At 39.1% G+C, this 25,067-nt stretch overlaps 1 protein-coding gene across 3 annotated transcripts in view; it reads left to right on the top strand.

The window, feature by feature from the left end:
* Positions 1-257: 257 nt before the first annotated feature.
* EYA1 (EYA transcriptional coactivator and phosphatase 1) overlaps positions 258-25,067 on the top strand; it is a gene marked incomplete at both ends in the record, with an annotated part of 278,470 nt that continues 253,660 nt past the window's right edge. For all 3 annotated transcript variants that reach the window (XM_081111750.1, XM_081111749.1, XM_081111745.1), the window contains one exon: positions 258-290. In XM_081111750.1, coding sequence (XP_080967876.1) covers positions 258-290 — 33 coding nt within the window. The remainder of the gene's footprint in view (positions 291-25,067) is intronic.

Below are 25,067 nucleotides of genomic sequence, written 5' to 3'. Positions count from 1 at the left end.
TTTGGCTCATGTAAATTGTGATAAACAGCGAGCCCATAATATTTATTTTAAAGATTCGTTCCGTGAAGGTAAGCATTCTTGACGTGTGTATACATGCTGGTAAGTGGAAAGCTGCAGATGGGAAGATGGGCTCTTCATTTCATGCCACACGATTAATACGGCTGTGTGGTGCTCTCTCCCCACAGGTGCAGGGGTGCTGGGACCCTTTGAAGAAGTGTGTAGCTAATAGCCCGTCTATAATTCAGAAGGCGTCTTCGATGGAAGACCCCCGGGGGATAAATGGACCGTCTGTAAGTAAACAGCATGTCAGTCTTAAGGAAAGAGTTATTACTTTCAAAATCGTCATGACTATTTTTGTTGTAACCTGAGTGTCTAGAAATTCCTCAAAAGCTCTGTACCAATTTTTAATGATTTTTAAAGTTAAGAATTAAGGAGTACACTATTTTCTCAGCCAGACCTACTTGATATCTTTCTTAGAGGCATCAGTTATCAAAAGTAGAGTTCTAGAAGGAAAAGCCAACCTTTAGTATTACTTCATTACTAGTTCACCAAAAGCATAAGGTAATTTGAAGTCTTACGGTTTTCTTTGCCCTGGGGAGAACATGTATTTGTCTCATAAGACTTGAAATTAATATCTAAGTTTGGATTGTCTTATATGTATTTGTTTTAGAAATACGTGTGTGTGTGTGTGTGTGTGTGTGTGTGTGTATCTTTCAAATGTTTAATGTGGTAGTTTTGCAGTTTCATGAACTCTAGGAGTGGCTTTACATGAAGGAATTCTCTAGGTCTCTGAGGTTTTCTTTTGTTTGTTTCTCTTGTGAGCAGAAGAGAAAGGATCCAGAAAATTTCCCCAGATTCCTATCAGGAAGAAATAGTTGCCTCATAAGCAAATATTCCCAATTAGAGGTAATCTTAGGAATAACCTTTCAGTTCTTTGGAACTTGAATAAGTCAGCGGGTATTCATTTTAGGAAAAGCATCTTTCAGTAAGTGAAGCTGTTCCTTGGGACATTTCCGTAGCAATATTTGGGGTGACATATGTGACTTGCTCTGATCGGTTGTGGCGCCCTTAGACCTGTGGTTTCGTAGCTCAGCCTTGTTCACAATAGAATTATCACAAACCCAAAGTGTGATCTTTAGTAATGCTGTTGTGGTTCCTGTAAATGCGTGTCTTACAAGGCCTCTTGGTGTTAGGCAATAAGCAGGAGCTGCTAATGGATGAGGATTTTAATAACAAAGGGTCAAGTGCTATATCGGCACTTTGCAGTCAGACTGTATGCAATTACAGTGTATTTTATGGATCTCCTCGGTCATCTTGTGAGGTAATTCTCACAAACACTTCCAGATCATTCTGTGTAGCACAACTTTACCCCGAACAGGCAAAGCACCCTGAACTTAACCCATCTAATTGGTTTGTTTGTTCTTTTAAGCTCCCGTTATGGGCACGGGGTATTTGATTTTATTATCATGTTAAAAATACTTTTGTAGCGCATATAAAATAAATGAAAAATAAACTCACTGGTCACTACTCCCTGCTGCCCCTTTTTATGTAACTTCGCTACTTAGATTGACGACAGTATCTGCTGATAATATTTCTATTGCTACTTTATGTTACGCAAATTCTAATTTAAGAATGGAGACAATAACTATGATTTGAGACTGGAATGAACGAACAGAATGCAATGATTCCTTTTTCTCTTGCCCATCACCACGAACAGAGGTGTCCAGTGAGCAATCTCATGATAGGGCATTTTGAGGTTTTTGTTTCGTCACGTGAAGAGTGAAGCAGTTTTGTTCTTAAAGGATGCCTGGCTGTCTCAGAGGCACGAGACTGGGGAGGGTTTTTCTCAGGGGTGGACACTGTGGTTTGGTTCCTGCCTGCTGGACCGTGGAGGCACACAGGGCCCCTGCGCAGAGCCTTGGCCGGCCTCCTCCAGGCTCACTGCCTCTGGCTCTCGGGTTTCCTCCTTTCCTTAGGACGGCGGGAAACAGGTTCAAGATGGGAAGAGGACCTAGAACATAGAAGAAAATATTAGGATAATTCCGGAAAATAAAGGATGGAAAGGAGATCTAGAATAATTCCAGAAGCGCTCACACTCCCAAACGTGAATAGAACTTTCCCTCGCTCTTCATGTTTATCTTTCAAAAGCTTTCTTAGAAAGCATCTCAGAATAAACACAAGAATATATGGGACCTGACCCCCACTCCCCGCTTCAACATTATCAACGTCCTGCCATCCTCATTTCATCTTCCGCACCCCCACCCTCCTCAGAACCACCGGGGTCATTTCTTTAGATAAATTTCACGTACATCGAAAGGCACAGTCTTAATGGTATCATCCTGACAAGTGGTCATTCCAGTCACAATTAGAATTTCCATCTCCCCAGCCAGTTCTCATGCCCCTTCTCACTCAGTACCTCCCCAATACCCGTCCCCCACCCCAGAGACAAGCGCGGTTCCGATCTTTGATCGGTTTCACCTGTTCCCAAAGTTTACACAGATTGAATCCTCACAGAATGTGTTCTCTTTTATTTCTGCCTTTTTCATGCAGCATTAGGTCTGCGAGACGCATCGTTATTGAACGTGTGTCAGTAGGTTATTCATTTTTATTATGGAAGAGTATTGCATAGCACATTCTTTTTAAAGAATATTAAACATATTCTAAGCACTTGTCTGGAGACTTCAGTTTCTGCAAATGTAAAATGAGGAGCTTGAAAGCCAATTAACCTAATACTGGCTCCGCTTTATTATTTATAATTCGTACTTGCCTCCACTCTGTAGCTGATAGGAAGACTGGATGCTTGCTTCCCTCAGCATGTTCCTCTTAGAAGCAGGACCTTTGGTTTCCCCACCAGAGATGGTATTTAAAAACAACAACAAAAAAGCTCTTTCGTAGGTTTTGCATGCAAAGCCAGTTGATAAAACATATCTCTGTGTGTATAATTGTCAGTATGGTCTTGTGAATGCCTGTTGCCTTTGTAAACGGTGATCCTTTCTCAACTTTACATGGTTCTTTCTTTACTCTATGGATAGACATGTATGTGACCAGACAGGAGAGGAGTCAGTGAAACCCCCTCATTTCTCCCTAGTAGGCCAGACACCTGGTGTGGACAGGAGTCTAACAAGATGCCATGACAGCTGGGGGGCCCAGGGCGTCTCGCTGTGGGAGAGGCCAAGAAGAGCTCCCTTGGCATTTTAGTGGGCAGCAAGGGGCCATAGTGCGGGGGTCCCTTAGAGAAGGGTGCATTTTCTTAATCTTGGTGCGGTCATGCTATGTGAGACTTGTAGCTGGAAGTTGCGAGGGGGCTCATGACACTTGAGGGAGGAGAAATGATCGATTACTTGAACATCAGAAGGTACAATGTCCCTGTAGTAGCCTCTTGACCCCAGCCGGGCTTTGGAGATGGGTCTCACGGGACAAAGGACCATGGGCAGAGGTGAAGTCATTTCTCATTCTGATGCAGCACTGGGCAAAGGCTGTTCAATCAGGAGTCCCACCTTTTTTATTCCGGAAAGTTCTTCTGGTGTGTTTTCCACATCTAGGAAGAAGTAGCTTTGTGCGATTTTGTAAGTTTTGTCCACTCCTCGATTCCCCTGATGAGGACAAAAAGGAGAGGAGGGGGGTTTGTGGGGCTCTGCCTCATTTCTGCCACAGTTCCTGCCACTCCTGTGTTGTCTCTGAGGAATCCCCATTTGGATGAGAATAATCCACTCTCTCTCAGTAAACAACTCTGAAACACAAACATGAGAGAGCCAAGCTATGGCTGCATCTTTCCACTTCTTTAGTTTATGAGGATTTCTAGAAGGAAATTGTGTCATGATAAGGAAAGCATCTACTAGCTCCTTGGAAAAAAGTGAATTAAAAAATAAATCACCATATCCTTTCTTGAGGCTGTAAGGCTTGCAGTTAATAAAATCCACCATGGAAGCCTGGCTGGCATAGCTCAGTGGTTGAGCATCGATCCATGAACCAGGAGTCACAGTTTGATTCCTGGTCAGAGCAAATGCCTGGGTTGTGGGCTCGATCCCCAGTAGGAGGCATGCAGGAGGCAGCCAATCAATGCTTTTCTCTCATCACTGATGTTTCGATCTCTCTCTCCCTCTCCTTTCCTCTTGGCTATCAATACAAATATATTTTTTAAAAAAACCCACCATGGAAAAAACTAAACCTTGTGTCTGAATTGGGTAGGCAGTCTTGTATCGTGAAAACTACCTTTTAGATTCAGAGGCAGACGACTTGATTTTTACATTTACTAGATAAAAGACCTGGGCAGATTTCCAAGTACCAGCCTCCTTAACAGAAACACTGGAGATAATAATATTTACCCTCTCTTATTAAAAATTACATTTTATTAGGTTAAGTGGGATCATGTATTTTAAAGTTCTTTGAAAACTGAAAAGTACAACATAACTTTAATGTACTTTTATTTGGAATGTCCCTAGAAAAGTGTGGTCATGGATAAAAAAATTACCTGGTCACCTATAAGTCTACAGTCAATATTTAAAAAGCAACCATCACACCTATGCCAGGTATGACATGCACCAGCACTACTTATGTTTGGTTATGACGTTGTCAGCTGTGGGGAAATCACGTCTCCTGCTACTCCAGAAGGAGCATGTTATTATGCATGCTAGATAGATAATTTACTTTCATGACAAAAATTTTAGGTGATGATATTTGAGAGCTTTGCAGAGTAATTATATGTAGGGCTCCATTGTGTTATGTCGCCTTTAAATTATGGTAAATTTGAAATGCTAACAGCAGCTTTGCTGGGATGCTGGGTTTGGCAAGAAAACCATGAAATAAAATATGCATGTACCCTATTGCTATACTTGGACATTCTAAAAATGAAAAGTGACTTTTAACCAAAATGGAAGAATTAAATATCTTTTTCATTAACAGAGAGAGGCGCACTGTTTAGCAGAATTTACTAAAAGTAGTTATAACAAGTTTGATACATATGTCAAATTAACTGGGAAATTATCAATTAAACCATGACTTATTTTTTTTTTAGCTACACCACGAATGAGATGTTTTATATGAGTGGAACTTTTAGGTAACTTACATATAAAGCTATAGAATCCAGTGGTTTTATTTCTTTTATTAAAAAGCAGGAGCAACTTATTGGAAGCCTGTATTAGTTTCTTCAGATTCCTAGAACAACATACCATAGACTGGGGCTTAAAACAGCAAGCATTTATTGTCTTAGTTCTGGAGGCTAGAAGTCCAAGGGCAGGGTGTGGGCAGGGCTCTCCCTGAAACCTGTAGGCAGGCCTTCCTTGCTTCTTAGCTTCGGAGGTGTGCGAACAGTCCTTGCCATTCCTGGAGTAACAGCCCCAGCACTTCTGTCTCCGCCTACCTGGTCACATGGCCTTCCCCCCCTATGTCTGTCTCTTCTTCTAAGGACACCAGCGATATTGGACTAGGGTGCAGCCTAGTGACCTCATCTTAACTTGATTACATCTGCAAACACTGTTCCCAAGTAAGGTCACATTCCTAGCTACTGGGGATTAGGACTTCAACCTATGTCTTTTTTTGGGGAGTGGAGGGGGGGTGGCAGAGGACACAATTCAATCCATAACAAAACCTAATAATAAGAAGGGGAAGCCTAAAGCTGTATCAATGTGCCTCCCTATTCCACCCCTCTTGAATAATTCTGGTTTCTTTGGTTGCAAGTAGTGGGACTGACCAGGAGCTGACAAGCAAACAGGAGGAAAGTATTAAGAAAAATGGTATCCAGGGAATTCAGGCAGTTTTCTTTGTATATTTCTCTATCTTTATTATTATTTGTAAGTCTTCCCTTTGTTTACAGACTGGCTTTCTCTATTCCCTCTGCATAGTGCCGGCTGCTGACTGTGGCTGCCATGTGACTGGGCCATCGACGTGCAGAAGGCAAGACTGTGCTCTCCTGCACAGGCCAGGGCCCTGGCCGGTGGAACAGGGAGCAACAGCAGCCACATGGCACTTCCCAGAGAAGGAGCGGGCAGACAGTGACCCTTTAAGAAGCCCCAGGCTGTGTGTGTTGAGGCCCCAGTTTGAAAGCAGAGCTGTAGTCCTACATCTTCATCCTGCAGGTGGGGAGGTTTACCCCTTAATGTGCCATCACCCACCTCTAATCATTTTGATGGGAATATCTAACAGTGAATATAGATAATTCTTTCCTGATGATTTAAGGTCCTTGTGACAGCTATCGGTTATAAGCTGTATACCTGATGTACTAGTTTTTCTTCTCTCCCTTGATTTGTCTGAGAGCAGCGATGCTGTGCATTTTTAGCACTAGGTGGCAAAGCAGGGACCAAACACAGCAAGTAGATACTAACCTGAAAATGGGCAGGCAGGTGGGCGTAGTGGAGAAAGCCCTGGCGTGGAGTCAGAATACCAGGTTTTGAGTCACAGCTTACTAAGGAAGGGACCTGGGGAGAGTTATTTCACCTTCTGAGCCTGAGTTTTGTTTTTATAAATAGAGATGATAGTATCTTCCCTGCTGGGTCACTGTGATGAAGAAATAAGGTATCGTCTGCCAAAGTACTCTGTAGGCTGCACCGCCGTGCACACAGCAAGTAGTGCCAAGCCCGCGGGTGTCCTTTCAGAGGGGCAGGGCACTGTGAGTCAGACGTAGCTGCGTCGGTCCTTGCTCTGCACTTGGACTGCTCTTTAACCTTTCTCAGCCTCAAGTTCATCCCATTACTGCAGGATGCTGGGCCTGTCAGTGCGCCTCCTTTGGGCCATCTTCCTAATCTGTAAATGAGATGATGCTAATTTCTTACAGCACAGGCTGGTATGAAGACTGAAGGGGGTTACATGTGAGAGTTCTTTGAATGGTGCCTGACAATCTTAGCACTTGCTATTGTTACTAATATCAAAAATGCCAGGCACACAATAGAGCAAATGCTTAAAAACACCCTTGTTAGTTAAATTGATGAGGCTGGGGCGATGAGGTACTGTCTTTCATTTTAGACATAATGTTAAGAAAAGATTATGACTAGGGATGTCTGACCAGGATGGGAGGAATTAGGCAAAGTTTTGCCTTGAATAGGCAAGGCTGGTTGGACACACTAGAAGAGCCACGTGGCAATGTGATCCAAGAATTTGGGGGAGTCTGGCTGTCGAACTTCAAACTGGGCACCGGGTTGTATTAGTGGTAGGGTATTTTAGGTAAAGAGTAAACCCTAGACAGGAAAATTGTTCCAGAGCCAGGACAGTGACTTGTTTATATTTCCAGGGCCAAACACAATGCCACAAATGCCCTTTATTTGCATTTGTTTATCTGAGCTGGCCGGAACCTTGTGCCCTGGTACCGCTCACATGATCCATATGCCTTGAACAGATGGAGTGTGACAAGGATGAACGTTGCTTGCGGCGGATGCTAGAAAGAAAGGAAAGAGAATCTCTAACCATTCAGACTCACTGCCTGTGGCTCTACTAGGGTAGAACTAGAAGAGAGCTCCTCAGTTCTTCATTTTACCAAATGCGCAGGGGTCTGAGAGCTCAAATTACTGTAGAGGTCAGGACCGGGGACCTATAACCAGTTAGCAGTGATGGGATACAATCTCTCTTTTGAGGAAAAGGCACATACTTTGGGATATTTTTGTTTGTTTGGAGGTAGGAAGGGAAGCTTCAGTACTTAAAAGAGAAAAACTAAAAACCTTCCTGGTTGACAATTCTGTTAGGAGTGATGCTAATCACCAGAAGAATGAGCTAGAATAAGAAAGCCAATCCTATATAATAAAAGGCTAATATGCAAATTGTCCCCTCGACCAGGAGTTCAACAAGGAGGCAAGGCTGGCTAACCGTCCACGGTTAGCCCAATAGGGGCGGGCTGGCTGGACCCCACCCATGCACAAATTTTTTAAAAAAATATATTTTATTGATTTTTCACAGAGAGGAAGGGAGAGAGAAAGTTAGAAACATCAATGAGAGAGAAACATCGATCAGCTGCCTCCTGCACATCTCCCACTGGGGATGTGCCCGCAACCCAGGTACCTGCCCTTGACCGGAATCGAACCTGGGACCCTTCAGTCCACAGGCCGACGCTCTATCCACTGAGCCAAACCGGTTTCGGCCCCATGCACAAATTTGTGCACTGGGCCTCTGGTTTAACACATTGTATGTGGGAAACGTGTTTACACGTTTTACGTATTTATACGTTCTACCAGTGTAGTAGAGTGCGGGACACGTATTAATACGTTTTTTGTAGACTAGCGGTAGAATGCGGGTAATGTATAAATATGTAAACTAAAGTTATCGTAATTTTACTGAACGTTGCCATTTGCGCAAAAAATTAGCAAAAATGGCCCGCGCCACCTGTTAGCGCGCGATAAAAACTACCCGCAAACAATGTGTTAATATAATGCCACTACAATAAACATTTTTCTGTAAAGAACCTGATAGTATTTTAGGCTTTGTGCACCAGAAGATTCTATGACGTGTCTCAGCTCCTCAGTTGTGGCATGCAAGTTGCCATAGATCAGACCCACAGGAAGGCAGACATACCAGTTCTCTTGTCTGCGTGGGGTGGTTCCTTTGGCAGCTTTTCTCGTCGTGGCTGCAGGGAAGCACCCGCCTTCGGAAAGAGCCCAGATCACGCTCAGAGCTGCTCGTGCCCGGCCAGGTTTCGTGAAGGTAGAGGCCTGCCCCAAGCGCACGCCTCTGCTGAGAACCCTCCTAAGTGCACCTCCGTTAACGGAAAACCCCTGACAATTCCAGCAGAGGATGACGTTTATTTTTACATGTGCTTTTATGACAATACGATTATCAACGAAAATAACAATGTAGTTTAATTTTACCTATGTATATGAATATGGGAAAGTAGATGGGCAAAATATACTAGATTTTCCTATGTGTTTTGCAAATAAATCTTATTCATTGCAGAATTTTTCTAAACTGCTCTACAAGGTTAAGCTAGGTCAATTAAAGTTCATATTTCAAAGAAGTTCTTGAATTTTTAAAAGCGGCACCTCAAATTCAATCTTAACATAGATCGGACTAACATCCTCCTAATTTGAAAAAGTTTGATCATATAATGCACGAACCTGTACGCCCATGTCGCATTAATAAAGCAGTAACTGAGCTTGTGTTCTTATCAGTTGAAGTGAGAGGATACCCGTGAGGGGACAGGTGGGGGCATGAGCTTGGGGGCAGTGGAAGGCTTGCGTTGGAGGCCTGACTCACCTGCTGCCTGAGTGGGTGCAAATCTCTGAGCACCTCTGAGCATCTTTGAACCGGCGTCTCCATCCCTAAAATGGGGTTAATATTTCAGGGCTGTGTGTCTCAGAATCGTGTGAGGACTAAAAGGAGAGCACGAGTAACTTCACTGAGCAAGGTAGCAATACACATACACATTATGTGTTTACCAAGAACACATCTGAAAAAACAACGAATGCCCGTGTGTTCTTCTAAGTGGTATTAAACAACAACAACAGAGCTCGGTGTCCTCTTCAACAATTTTCGCCTTCCTTTTGGAAGGGAAAGGGAAAAATCTTTTTAAAATTACTGATTTTAGCTCATTAATTGTTTTATTTTGAAGGATGGTATGCATAATGTGAAGGGATGCAAGAGAGAATTGGTATTGGGTTGTAAATAATAAAGTGGATGACTGTATATTGGTTTGTTCTCACTTTTACTTAAATCACGAATTAAACTAAAGTTATTTTCAGGGATCCCAGAATTTATGGTAATCGATTTTGATATCTAGAAATTCTCAAAATTTTACTATATCAAAAATCATTTGGCAAGTATATAGTATATGCTGATTTCTTTCATGAGGTTGCTATATTTCTTTCAAAGTATAGCCATCTAGGATTTTTTTAACAATAAAATATTATGTTTTGAGAGTGGCCAAATATTAATCTCAACAGTAGTTATATTTATAAAGATAAAAATAAATGTTATATTGTTACCTTAAAATGTCATTAAAAAGTTAGATTATTTATTTTAAAATGATCTATTTTTAAAAATTCCATATCTAATTTCCATTTACATCAAGAAACAGATTTTGTTAGAATAAGGAGAAATGACCCAAAACACATTTTACTGTTTTTACTTTAGCTGCTTATAGTAGTGTCTATTCCAGTTTCTGTGGAACATTGAAAACCCATACATTTACCTGGCCCCATCTGGTAAGCTGGGCTGGGTAACTTTAAAAATGAGTTCAAAAATATTTTGTGTTCGGGCATGTAAAATTATGTGCCCTGAAAAATGTTTATAATTGGTTAGCCATGCCTGCATTTAACCACTTGCATTCTCAAAATAAGAAACTGTTGGTGGTGAGGAGAAACCCAAATAACTTATAAATAATTCCATCTATAGAGCTGACTTTTATTAAAGTTCATTTGTTCAGATGTTCACATTAGACATTAAAATTAGTAGTTTGCTCAGATTCCAAATTATTTGAGGGAAAATATACTCACTATACTATGGACTAACAAAATCAGATCTATATTTTAATGTAATAATTAGCATGTTATCTTATATTTTTAAACAGATCATCTGTATGTTTTCCCTAGGATAATTATTGAATACGATGACTGATTTCAATAAAAATCGACATATCTCACACTTCTACATTTTAAATTCGAACTGTGGTCAGACTGACATCTTAAAACAATATAGCCAACAAAAGTTTCACATGAACATGTGATCTATCCGTGATATTAGATGAGGACTGTAATTCACAGGTCCATCAGCTCAGGCAGCAAGAGAAGCAACCGGGCTAATTCACACGTGTGTGCCACGCATCTGCGGTGAACTCATTACTTAGCTCAGTGGAGTCCCTTTGAAGGCTGCGTTAACTGCTTGGGACAAAGGTGATCTGCAATTTTAGTTGAAGTTTAGTGGCTTCCATGTATTCTGCTAATAAGAAGCGAATTGATTTTGATATTACTTTGTTCTCACCTACCTCAAAAATTGAGAAAAGAGATTATAATATTAAAAGCATTTGTAAAAGCAAACAACAACAACACACACACACACACACACACACACACACACACACACAAGTTTACAACCCTGTAGCTTAATTGAAAGTTTCAAGATGATAAATGTGTTTTGCTAAAGTGAAAAAATATATTATAATAAAATTGATTGAGATATTGTTCAAAGAACCCTTTAAAGTTGTTGCCAAAAAGTTGTTTGTATTTTTTTTTAAAAGTTGTTTGTATTGATAGCTAAATCCTCCAGATATTGTATATTTGTTAACTTGATAACAGTTCTTAAACATACAAGTTGCAGAGAAAGATAAAATGGGCTGGTTTTCTGGGAAGGTATCAGCTTTGTGTCCTTGGAGATGTTCAGTGTCTGTTAAGTAAGAATAAATAACATTTGTTAGGCATTTACTATGTAGCCAGGGATGTTCTAAGCACTTTACACATAGAGCTTTGGCTCATAGTACCTGGTGACGATCTGCTGGAGACTGTGTATGGGAATTGGTGGAAGTGGATTACCTCCCAAATCCCTCTGACTGCTGAGATTTAGTGAATCCAGATTTATTACCTAGCGCCTATGAAAGAGAGGAGATGGGGCTATCAGGATTAAGGTAGTTTTTCAATATTCAAGGAGGTAAAATGGATAATGCTCTGTGTTCCTTTGGGGTTAGCATATAATTTTGAAGAAAACTTGCTGTATTTATTTTCCAGAAAGGTTCACATAAAGTACATACAGTTTAGAAATACTTATGCTGTTTCTTGCCATTTCTCAAGCCTTTTGTAAGCCCCAGAATATAGTATTAAAGCCCCTTCATTCTTTTGAATATCTTACTTATTGATCTGTGATAAAATAATATAAGCTTTAACTGGTTATAAATGAACTCAGGGGGCATAATCTTGTTTCTTTTCTTTTCACTTATTTCTTTTTCTTTTTAACAGAAGCTCAGATCAATAGTGACAAATTTAATCTCAAAATGGGAAATCTAATTTCTTATTGTGTAGGTAATAAGACACCTTTGAAAATATGTGCAGCCTTTAGAGAAAAGTATAACAGTCTTACTTGTGAAATATTTAGAAAACACAAAGCAATCTACCTAACTTTTCTATGGATTTAGGGAAAAATAGGTATGTTTAAGCTTTGATGGTTTAAAAAAAATATCAAGAGGCCCCATTTCTCCAAATTTGAAGTCTTAGAGAAGTAAAGGAATTCTACAATAATTTCTCCAGTTAACAAATGCTTGCTTTTCCATGCATCCTACATTTACAAATTTCTGTGGGAATTCTAGGGATAAATCTTCATCTTGCTTTGAATAGCCTTTTGTATAACTTCTGTTGTTTCTTCACATATACACAAATCCCTTCCTATTTGTAGTTCCACATTTTTCAAAATATTAATCTATGAGTATTTCCAGTTAATTTAGAATTAAACTCACAAATATGCTTATCTTATTAGCCTTAATGCCATGTCACTGCAATGTAATATGAGGACAAATCTGGGAAATGACTGCAAACATCATATTCAGCCTTTTTTAAAAATTCACTTGAGAGAGAGAGAAAGAGAGAGAGAGAGAGAGAGAGAGAGAGAGAGAGAGAGAGAGAAACATTGATGTAAGAGAAACATCTATTGGTTGTCTCCCAATCCATCCTGACCAGGGATCGAACCGGTTACCTGGGTATGTGCCCTGACAAGGAATGAACCAGCCCGCCACCTTTTGGTGTGCACTGGATGATGCTCTAACCAACTGAGCCACACCAGCCAGGGCCCAGAAATTTTAAATATTTTTTTCTCACTTTTTCAATTGAGGCTGTTTTCATCTATTATTAATTATACTACATAGAATCTCTTTGATTCAACTCTAAATAACAGTGCTGGCTTAATTTGAATTAGAAAAAAATTAAGTGTTTACTTATTTTTTATTTTTGGAGGAGATTCAAGTATGGCATGAGGGGAATGGTTAATCAACTATGTCCAGCCGAGAGTAGTCTAGAGATAAATACTTAATTTTTTTAAAAAAATTTAGATGCATGTTGAGATTCATGGCACTTTGGGAACTGAAATATATTTGCAACTAACTACATAGAGCGTTAGCTGTGATTCCCTATATAAGTTTTAGAAAGACATACATTTCATCTCCGTTTTAAAAAGCTTCTTGACGATAGTATATTTTCGGTTCATTTATTTTATGTGTGTATATAGTTTGGGATCTAAAACCACGTCCCCCACTTCAGTCTTGATTTCTAATCTTCACTCCCTGGGATGGAATGGTCCCAGAGCGACTAGGAGTTAGCTTCACTCAGCTCACTCAAGCTGAACGGTGCCTGGGGGTGTGGCGGGGACAGGAAGCGCCTCCTCTGGCTCTCAGAGGTGTGGTGCTGTTGACTTTGGAAAGAAAGGAAACAAGTATCTCCTAAAGTGGATTAGACACGGCCAGACAAGATGATATACATTTGCACTCTAAACTCTCAAGCAGCTGTGAGAAGGCCTTATGTGTGAAATTTCTTACCTTCTTAAAAACCTTGATGGAGTTGTAGCTGAGCTCTTAACAGTCAAAAACAAACTGCCAATGAAGTTTATTTTCCTTTTTGCTGAGTTTTCTGGACCATTGTTCCGCTTGAGGGGCCCTGTTTGTTAGTTTTGGCTCGGGCACCTCTCTTCCTTCAGGATAAGCTGTCCTTAGGCACTTGCACACCTCGGTGCTCAGGGCGGCCTGACAGTTTATTCACAGCCCCTGCTAAAGCATAATTCAGCTGCGGGACTTCCTGTCCCAGAGGAGGGGGTGCAGGGGGGGTGGGGGGGTTCTGCTCTGTCATGTCCATGTTGTGAAAAACCGGGCCATTTTTGTTTGTTCTCACAGAGGGTTCCTGCTAGAAGTTTTATCCCCAAGCTGGCTCTCAGCCCTTTTCGCTGGGACTTGGACACTGATCGGATTTTCTGCTTTCACGGCCCCTTTAAAAACAAAATTAAAATATTTAATTCAACATTAACGGTGCTTACAAGCTACCCAGCAGAATAAAATCACATTACAAACATTGTAGTATTAGATTTGATCGCCACTTATTTCTTCTAGCCTGTCCAGGGATTTCTGCATGTTCAGTAGAACTAATTTGCTGTCAGACACTAAGGTCTTCTAGAAGGCCAGCAGGCTCCAGAAATTAATTTATCCAAATAGCCGAGCCCTCCTAGGCCAACCATAGAGGGATCCCAAAATGGCCTGGGAAGGCAGAGCGTCCTTTTGAAGTCTGGAATGTTTTGACTGACTTGAAACAGGCGGCTGGAATGAAAGGATAATTTTCAGTGACCCAAGGGATTTTTTTTTTTTTTTTTGCCATTTTCAAATATTAGGTAAAACAAAGAGAAATTGCTTGCTCTAATTTAGAAAGACTTAGTAATCAGGAAGGCAACCAGACTGAGAGAGAATAAAGTTCCAAGGTATAGAGCAGAGACATTTATAGACGGCTGGCAATATCAGAAGTTGTACCCTTAGAAGAAAAATCTTGAAGGGGCTGTATTTTAGTCGACATATCTGTATTTCCATCTGCTACACCTGAACTATTTTCATAATATATTTTTTTAAGCAGAGAAAGTTAATTGCTTTGATTTATTGTGATCTAAAAACATTGCTATATTTTAATCTTACTTTTATTAAACAAACAGGAGGTTGTAATTTAAAATAGCCTACTCTACTACATTGGCTTACTAGAAACACTGAGTTGATATTTCATATTTGTCTAATTTTCAAAAAATGTCAGTAGATCTTCAGAGCAGACTGTTCTGTGAGCTGCCAGGACTTTCCAATGTTTTTTGACTCCAAGCGGGAGTAGTCGGTCAAAATCATTTTGAATGGGTTCATTCCTTACACTGTAAATATTCATTGTCACAGAAACAAAAACACACATACACACAAAGCACCCTTTCTGTTCTTAGTGAAGAAAATGAATTAAAAGTAGAAATGGTAACCAAACAACTGATCGTTATTAAGACAGAAGTAGGGAATGCTTTTTTTTTTAAACACAATATATTCCATGTCACCTATAGTGCAATTAAGCGCTTACATAGTATACTTAAGAAAACAAAGATTAAATAATACTTGCAATTTAAAAGTTGTGGATAGTAGATGCCAACTGATTATGAACTTAGGCTTTATTTTACAGTTTTGGAGAATTATAAAGTAATTTATGTACTGATGAGGCCACAAGCATGCCAATCCTGTTGTTGGCAATTGCCACGCTTTAATTGGTGAAGTATGTCCTGATTTCATTTAAATAATAAAGAAATTATGATTTTATTTATTTTGGTTTGTTGTGGGGTTGGTTTGCTTGTTTTGAATTGGGTGGATCAGCATGCTACATTCTCACTGCTGAAGTTGTCAAGCTTTATTTCTTTAAGTTTCATCTTTAATTTTTGCACCAGTTTTCCATTTCCTCAGCCGCCCTTACAAAGCCAAAGAACCCAGTAAACATAAGAAAAACCTCTGAAGACAGTGTATTTCTCTTGGGAGGTGACATTCATGTTATTCGTGGGTGTTATAGAGAGACAATAGCATTGTCCCTTCACCTTTTCGTCATCTTCAAGTTCTTCTTTTGCCTACTGAAGTTCTGAGTAAAAAATGTCAATAATTGTGGGAAGTAGCCTTTGAGAGAGAAGGAAATAGAGAGGGTTAAGGGACAGTTGACTGGGGCCAGGAGTATTGATGAATTTTGAAGGGAAGGTGAGTCAAGCTATCTTTGGTAAAAAGAAGTAAGACTCTATGTAAGTACATAATAGAGATTTGAGAAATGTGCTCAGCTGTATGGCAGAAAATAATCATTCATATGAACTGGCTGAGGATCAGCTGTACTAACTCTCATTATCCAAAAAGCCATAGTCTTCTCCTTGGCTTCTCTGCCAGGCAAAAGTCTCCTCCTGTTTTGAAGTCAAAGGCTAATGCCTGTGTGAAGTCTATTGCTAACTCCAACTAGTTGTCTTTTCTCTTCTTGATCCTTTATGAACTCTACTGTACTAGTAGCCCTCAGTACGTTAAATTACACCTCTGAATTCTCAGAGGAGCACCCTTTCCTGTCTCTTAATCACTAGCCCATTACTGTTGCCTGGTAGTTACTGGCTACTAAGTCAATATTGCTTCAATGAATGAATGAATGAATGAATGAATAAGGGACATGAAAAAAGATAAACTATAAATACTGGGAAAGGTACCAAAAGCTATCTTTGTGATGATAGGTTATTTTTATTCATTATCCTCATCTATGTGTAACTAGCTAATGCCAACTTGATCTATAGAGGGGGTAATTATTACAGTAAATTGAGATTATGTTTGCACACCATGATCCAGATTTATTCAGTTTATTAATCCCATTCTTAAAAAATTTTTTTGTAGATTTTATATAGCATGTAATATGTCAAAGTACAGATATACTTAGTTTTATTATATTCATTACTTTTTAAATAAGAAAAAAATTAGAATTTCAAAAGAAAGTTTGACTTGCAAAGTGTCTTGTTGGGAGTATTTAGAGTAAACAGTTATGGTTTTAATAGAGGCTGTAATGTTCAATGGCCTATTGTTGAAACGTTTTGTTTGCTTTTAATTCTTTTACTTACAACAGTCACTCCCATTGCATAAGAATCTTCAAAGTAAGTGGAATGCAAATTTGTGTTAAAAAAAGCCCTGGTTAACATAATTTTTGGAGTTTCCCATCATTTATTCCAACAGTACTAATCTTGGCATCTTTCTGTCATGGTGATGCCTGGTATGAACTTTATCAGTAGTAAAGATGTGCAAACATAATTAATTAGCTTATTCTTTTGATGTTCAGATTCAACTTGGTTTTGAACCTGTGGTCAACTGCATAGTTTTACAGAGCCAGAAGCAGACACTTCCTTTATTATAAAAGGATAAATCAGATTAATTTCTCTTGGATTTAGTAGTAAGAAATTGGGAAGCAGAGGATTGGAGAGGGAGAACATGGCTTTGAGGTCATGTGACTTGGGTTCTCATTGGGCATTGTTACTGACTGGCTGTGTGACCCACATCAAGTTACTTACCTGGCCTTCCTCATCTGAGAAATGAGCTAATAAGATGTCATGGAGTCACTAGAAATAGATAATGCTTGACATATGCTAGCTACTCAACTAACATTGGTCTCTGTCTTCCGAGACAATCTCATTCTTTCTTTTACTGGACACTAAATCAGCCTTTCTTTTTTATTACATCAACAAGAAGGAAGGTCAGAGGCAAGATTAGTGCTAATTATTGGAAATTGTCTTATTCCAGATCTTGGTATAGTTCTCTACTTTTTGTCGTCTTTACTGATTTTTATTTTTATTTTTTTGTGTTTTCATAAAAGGCTGTGCTATTTCTATACAAACACATTGAAATAAAACTTCAAGCAATACAACACATTATTAAAAAATAAAGCAAAGGAAAACCACTTCAAATCTTACTATTGACAAATAGCCACTGGTAATATTAGATATATCATTCTAGACTTTTCTTGATGCATATGGAAAATAATTTTATAAAAGTTGGATCATTCTATGTAATTCTATTTGATTTCAAAAGAAAAAAAACCTTGAGTGAGCTAAATAATTGCTCAACTCCAGGAAGATTTTATTTTTACAAATAATAGTAATTTATAAAAGACAATCTCAAGAGAAAAAGATTAATATGAAACTATCAGGGAAGAGTTATATTTTAACTACATGTATCAATGTTAGATAGGCTATTGACTTTTTTCTGTAAAACCTGAGAAAAATAGCCCACATCTCAATTCCGTTTTCCTAGCTGCCAGTTTTTGTTAGTTTTTTTTTTTTTTTTACATTGTCAAGGTTTATGACATTCTGTTAGGAACAGTCTAATAGTCTTTTAATTTTAAGTGCTAAATACTCTACCATTTTAGTAAATCCAGTTTGTTTGCTTTGATATCTGTAGTAATTTTGGGGGGAAGTGCTCTGCTCCCTGATTTTGTGCAAGTTTAGAATGCATATGTGCATATGGAAAATAATTGTCTTCATACTTAAAAGGCACCTTGGAAGCCCATAAGACTAGTGGGTCTCAGCCCCCCCCCCGTCCCGCAGCTAATTTTTTAGACATCACACCAGTGTCTTTTGTTATTGCATGTTACTGTGGAGAATAATGAGATCGACTTGTTTCTTCTACCTTGTGCATGGTTACCAGGTAGATTCTTTTATCTTGAATATCCTTATGCTCTTTCTTTGTCCTTGAGGTTACATGATAACATATGTTTGGGAATTGATTTTTCTGTACTACTGTTTTGCCTTTTTTTGTGGCACATAATGTGTCTTTTAAAGAAGTATTTATTAGGAAAATTTTACTATTGCTATGTGAGATTGGTGTGCTCTTTTAATTGTCAAGTTCAAGTATAGATTTCGGGGAAGATTTGTTTCATTATATTTAAATTTTTCGATCTATTTCATTTATTGAATTAATTCCTTCTGGGTACTGATTATGCATATGTTAGATATCTTTTATCTGTCCTTCATATAATTTATACCAAATTTGTTTTGAATTCTTTTCCATTTCATTTTGAATAATTTTCTCCAGCTTCTTTTATTGTGGTTCTTGACTATTTAATTCATATTTAGTCTATTTACTGTTTCTTCTAGTGTAGCGTTTATCTTTGTGACATTCCTGGTCTTCTTTTCTTATTTTTTTCTGGAATTCTGCCTGATCACCTTAAAGCACCTTTGTTGTTTTATGTTGTCTAATTTGAGCTGGCTGTTTGTTAGTTTGTTTGATAAAGAGATCATATGCTCTGTATTTTATTTAAAACTTCTTGTAAACTCTTTTTTTCACTCTTCCTGCATAAGATCTCTTGTGTCGTAGGTAGTTCTAAGCTATTGGGCACCTTTCTGACATTCGGCTTTGAACTATAATAAGCTTAGAAGACATTATCATTCATTCATGAGGCCACTCGAAGGGGCAGTAGGGAAGCTAGTGATTTCCTCTGAGAAACCGGGTGGGCATTGTACAAAATACACAACCTCTTACATTTTGCAGGAATGCTTAGAATTTATGTGGCACTTTCCAGATTGAGGGTCCTTCACTGTATATGTATCATTTGATCATTGCAACAATATATGAGTAGACAGGAAATATTACATGTTTTGTTTTTTTTACTGTGGAGGGGATTGGATTTCAGAGTGTGTGAGTCTTGGTCAGGGTCATCAGGCTAGTGAACCAGGTCCGGGACAAGGTCACCAGTACTGAAACCCCACTTCTGGTTCCTAGTTTGGTTGTGTTTTTTTCCTCTCACTTTGCTTCTTGTGCCGGTGGGAAAAAGACACCTAAGATTATTGTATTAATTGCATAAATTCTCCCAATTTTTAAAGTACAATCCTGCATCTTGATTTACTAAATAGCAACAAGAATATCAGGGACAGTATGTCTTAAGTGGCAGCATAGGGCTTGGAGCTTACAGGGCGTCTAATGGCTTCATTAACAGCCCCTCCCACCTCTCTTCCACATGTACATCTTTGATTCTAACCATGCACCTTCGTGTTGTGGCATAATCACCCTTCTCACCTATGCTGGTTACTCTGCTTGTCTTGCCTAACCCTTCTAGATCTCTTGGAGTTAAATTCTACTCATCCAAAGGGGGAAAAAAGCCTCAACGTGAGCATCATCTCTTTGGGGAAGATGTTTCGTCCGAACCCAAAGGCCTGTGGTCTCGTCACATAGCTGTGAAACATCTTCCCTTGCTTATCTCTTCCATGAGCCTTTAGGTCCCTTTGGATCAGGGACCATGTCTGATTTTGGCTTTCTATTGCCTACATCTTATAATAGTGCTGGAATAACGTAGGTACCCAAATGATATTTACTGAAATGAAGAATAGATTAACAAATTGGTTTAGTCTGCAAGGGGACATGTTGAAGGTTTGTCAATAGGCAATTTACGCTACCAGATTCTTCAGCACCATTCATTTGGCTTTTATGTACAAGGTCCTTCAAAGAGATTAAATGGGGAAGAATCCTTAGGAGACTCTTACAGTTGTAGGCAAGATATGTTTTGACATCTTCAAAGATGTCAAAACAGTAAGAATAAAAAAAAGAATAGATTCAAAAAATATTACAAAGAAAGAATGACAAGTTTCAATGAGTGATTGATCGAGAGGGCACAGGCCAGGCTGAGGGACCCCACTGGTGCATGATTGGGGCCAGGAAGGGACATGGGAGGTAGGCCAGCTGGGGAAGGGCTGTGGGAGGGCTCCAGGGCATGTCCAGCCCGTCTCAATCAGTCCTGATCAGCCGAACCCCAGCAGTAAGCTAACCTGCCAGTTGGAGCCTCTGCCCCCTGGTTGTCAGTGCATGTCTTAGCAAGCATTTGAGCAGCCTTAGCATATCATTAGCATATTATGCTTTGATTGGTTGAAAGAACGCCCGGGCGACCGGGCACTTAGCATATTGGGCTTTTACTATATAGGATTTATAGACGTGGCTTGGTGAAGCATGCAGAGATACTTCCTTTTTATATCCTATTGACTTACATTGGCTCAGACACTTTGCTTTACATTCAGAGTACTGGAAGTCAGAATGCATTGAAGTTTACTCAGAAAGGGGCTGTACAGTCTGATGCCAAATAATTATTTTTCTCTGTTAGATTCTAAAATTCCCTTCCAGACAGGTTATTAAGATATTTTAGGGATGGGTTTCTTCCTACTTAAGCACACTTTCTGAAGTAGCTTTATTAAGCAGCAAACTGCCAGCATATTTTTTTTTTGTATGAAGGTAGTTTCTAAATTAAACAAATTATTACATCAATTACAAAATTTGACCTATGTGAAGGAATAATGGCATTACGGAAAGGTTTGTTTTCTTTTCCTTTTTAAAAATATAATATTTATGAAGTTGTATGACTTAGGCTACTTCCAGGAAAATGATGTATTTTCTGTGTTAAGAAGCCAAACAAAATAAACTGTTATGTGAGATATAGTATAGTAATATATTTTGGCCACCTTGGTTAGAATAGTAGAATAGGGTGACAAAATGTATTTTCTCTGAATAACCTAAAACAGTCCTCTTTTGAAAAGCCAGTTTGTTCTGGTGAGTTCTGTCTATTTATAGTGTCACCAAAGACCTGGAGCAGAGTTTGGATAAGTTTTTCTGTGTAATGGAGTGAGAAGTGAATCCAAACCCAGGAGAATGTGCAGAAGCAGCACGCAGAGTAGGTGCTCAGAGAAAAACAGGTCCCCCCGCTTGAACAGCGAGGTAGCATCATGTTAAAACCCCAGCAAGCCATGATCAGACCGACAACGTCAGCTGGAGACTCACAAGAATATAATGAATTCATATTGTATCATTTTATTTTAACGTAAAGACAAAAAGTATGTTTATGTCAATGCTTTCTCTTTAATCCTCACCTGAGTATATATTTTATTGATTTTAGAGAGGGGGGGGGCAGGGGGAGAGAGAAACATTGATGTAAGAGAGAAACATCAATTAGTTAGTTGTCTCCTGTACCAGAGAGCCATCCTGCTACCTAGGTATGTTCCCTGATGGGGAATTGAACCTGCAACCTTTTGGTGTATGGCCGATGCTCCAACCAGTTAAGCCACCCGACCAGGGCTTATGTCAATGTTTTGATGGTAAGCCAAGGCTTCTCCTTTGAGGATAGACCAAAGTTTGGAATTCAGAATCCTTTTTATTTTCTTGCTTTCTAGCCCACACAATAAAATATATATTCATATTACTTCTCTCTGTTCAAAGGATAGCTCATTAGGCACACTGGTCCGCACCTTGCTTTTTGCATCTAATTCTTGGAAAGTATGTCCTATCAGTACATAGAAGATTCCTTTATTTTTTATAGTTGCGTAGTATTCCATTGAGTGGCTAGGCATTTGGAGGTGTTTTAATCTCTTGCTATTATAAACAACACTGTGTGAGTAATCTCGGAAACATGGCATCTTTGCATGTGTACAAGAACATATGTAGGATAAGTTCCCAGGAGTGGGATGGCTGGATCAAAGGATGTATGAATGTGTAATTTTGTAAATAGCCAGTAGGTGTTGTAATTATTTACACTTCACCCACAGTGAGCTGGAGTGCCTGGGTTCTCCACTGCTTGGCCAAGAGTACGCTATCAAACTGGAATTTTTGACCGTCTAAGAGGTGAAAAGCTGTCAAACTCCCAGTGTGGTTTTCACGTGCGTTTCTCTCATTAGGAAAGGAAGTGTGCCTAATGGCGAAGGGCTCAGACTGCAGCCCAGCTGCGCGGGGATAAATTTGGACGCCACCAACGATCAGCTCTGTGACTTTGGGCAAATTTCTTAACCTCGAACTAGCCTCCAATTCCTATGCATAACAGAGAATATTAACTACCTCAGAGGGTTGCTTTAATAATTAAATATATTAACATATGCAAAGAGCTGGACTAGTGTCTGGCCCACGGTATGTTTTGGCTGTTATTGTTGTTATTGGTAGTGGAGTTGAACATCTCTTGGTGTTTTAGAGCCAGTTAACATTTCTTTTTTTATGAATTTTATGAATTTTTATCCTTTCCCTATCCCTGTCTATTAATTGGTCTTTCTCTTATGGATTTTTCTGAGCTTTTCATATGTTCAGGTTATCCCTTTAATAGAATCTGCAAATATTTTTGTGCAATCTGTGACTTGTCTTTTATTTTTGCCTTTGATGTTTTTTCATGCCCACTTTTGACATTTTTTGCAGTTAAATTTATCAATCTTTTCTTCCAGGGTTTTAGGATTTTGCTTCATAGTTAGATAAGCCTTTCCATGTTTAAGGTTATAAAGCAATTCTCCACCGTATTTTTCTCTAGTACTGTTATGATTTCATTCTTTACATTTGATGTGAATCTTTGACCCATTTGGAATTTATGCCGGTATATGGTTACACAAAATATTTTAATTTGCTTTCATCAAAGATCTTCTTCACAGCCAGTATGATTCGTTTTCAAACAATAATGACAATGGACTCTTTCCACAGACAGAGTGCATTTCTATGTAACATAATTAAAATTGCAAAATTACAGTAACCAGCGTGATAGACATACGTAGGTTTGAGAAGAAACACCCATAATATCTGCCTTCCTATCGTGGCCAATGGGTAAGGTGGTACATCATGTCTCATGGTGGGGAAAAGGATACCTGACGCTTAGGGATACTGAGATAAACAGACAAGCAGATAAAATCCGAACTGCCATGTCTAGAGACTCCACAAATTAAATGGACCCTTGAACTGGTACTTCTAAAGGCTGGCCTCCTTTGCCAGTCAACTTTTTCCCTTTTCTAAATGCTTTCCCTGTTCGATCTTCCTTGACATACCTGATGCTCTCTGTGAGTGAAGACGCCACTTCTTCACTTTATATTTTAATACAAAAATAATTGCGATGGAAGTGGGGAGTGGGTAAGAAAGCTGACCGTGCAGAGGAACTCTGCTTTTCTGGTTTTTAAGGCATTTGAGGGACCAGTATTTCGGGCCGAGCTCTCCAAGCTCCTACCGTGGCTGTTGCAGCACCCACAAAAATCTATTGGGTCAGAAAATTATGGAATGCGGAGGGTGGCAAACTTGGCTGCTGTAAAAGCATTCCTAAACGTCACAGTTTTTGTGGACACCCAGGGGAGAACATGGCTTCTCCTACGTGGGTGGTCACCCCAGGAGTCACCTATTCCTGTCACAAGTTGCTAAGGAATGAAAAATGAAGAAATGTAATGAAAGTGTTTTTGTTGCTGTTGTTCCTTCTAAATACCAGGTCTGTTTATTAATTAAGACTTCTTCTCCAAGCAACATTAAGAAATGTGTTGCAACTTACTCATTCATTGAGTCGCCCGGAGTCGGAGCTGACTGAACGGCATGTAGCACACACACGGTAGTCATTCCTCATATTTATTGAGCCAGTGGTTCTCAATCTTGACTCTAGACCAGAATCGCCTAGGGCACTTGGCCCCGCTCCAGACCTAGTGATTCTGATGTGCTGCCAGGGCTGAGAACAAGTGCATTAATCTTCACTGTATTTTATTTTTGTGTGAAGTGCCCAGCGGAGGACACAAATCAGGGTTTTAAAAAATGTGTTCTCTGGTTCAACTTCTTTGTTAAAAGGAAAATTGAGGGGCTCCAACCCAGATTTACAAAAGCAGAAGCTCTAGAGATGGAGACCAAGCAGAGAAGCCTGTATTAAATAGTATTAATGAATTGACGTTAATTAATATGCTTCTGGGTGATTTTGATGTACACGATAGTTTGAGAATTGATTTGAAGTAATTCCTGGACTATTTGAAACTAACCAAATCCAATGAACTTTCTGATTGTGAAGATATGTTCAATCTGATTAAATTTTAGAAGATCTACTTTATAAAAGCTTTAAAAACATGTGTAAATTTAACTGTGATTTTCAATAGTAAGAATATCCATCAAAGAGAGAATGATGGAAAATTAGGTGGTTTTTAAATAAATTCTGCCCTTCCCATCTTTATTTGAGAGTACTGAAGCCTATCTCTTCCACTTTGAATATTGTCTGTTTATTTAAACTGGTAAACAATGTTCTACAGATTTACAGTGGGGCCTTGACTTACGAGTGTCCCGACTAACGAGTTTTTTGAGATACCAAATGATTTAAACTTGTAAGTCAAGGCCCCACTGTATTAAATATTTTGGGAGAGGCTACTGTGAGTCAGGGCCCTAGTCATTGGGTATATAGAGATGACTAAAGTTCTTGAACTCATGAAGTATATTCCTGTATTGGAAAGAATATATATATAGAAGCAATTATAACTCTATCTCAGAAGTATTACAATGAAGGTAATAGTTAACTAATTTGAAATTTATTATGAAAAAAACATGTCTTGGTGTGTGTGTGTGTGTGTGTGTGTGTGTGTGTGGCGGGAGATGCAGAACCCACCACTTGGTATAATAAAATGCCCTGCATCCTTAAAAGCTAGTAATGACATTTACTCAGCTAAATGAAGGCAGGTGGATAAGTTTACCCAGTTGCGCAGGGGTTAGAGGCCCGGGTGGTAGTTGAGGCTGCTACTGGGTGCTTGTGTGAGTTATACCGATCTCTTTACCTCCATGCTTGAGGCGCCTTGAAGTTCTAAGTCATGCTCTATAATTTCAAAAATGATTATTATTACCAGATAAAATACAGGATAGCCAGTTAAATTTTTTATTTCAGATA

Source organism: Myotis nattereri (genome assembly GCF_964212035.1).
Source record: "Myotis nattereri genome assembly, chromosome: 17".
In the NCBI taxonomy this organism is placed as follows: domain Eukaryota; kingdom Metazoa; phylum Chordata; class Mammalia; order Chiroptera; family Vespertilionidae; genus Myotis; species Myotis nattereri.
Note: the sequence above shows the minus strand (reverse complement) of the source record. Positions and strands in the feature narration are given on the sequence as shown.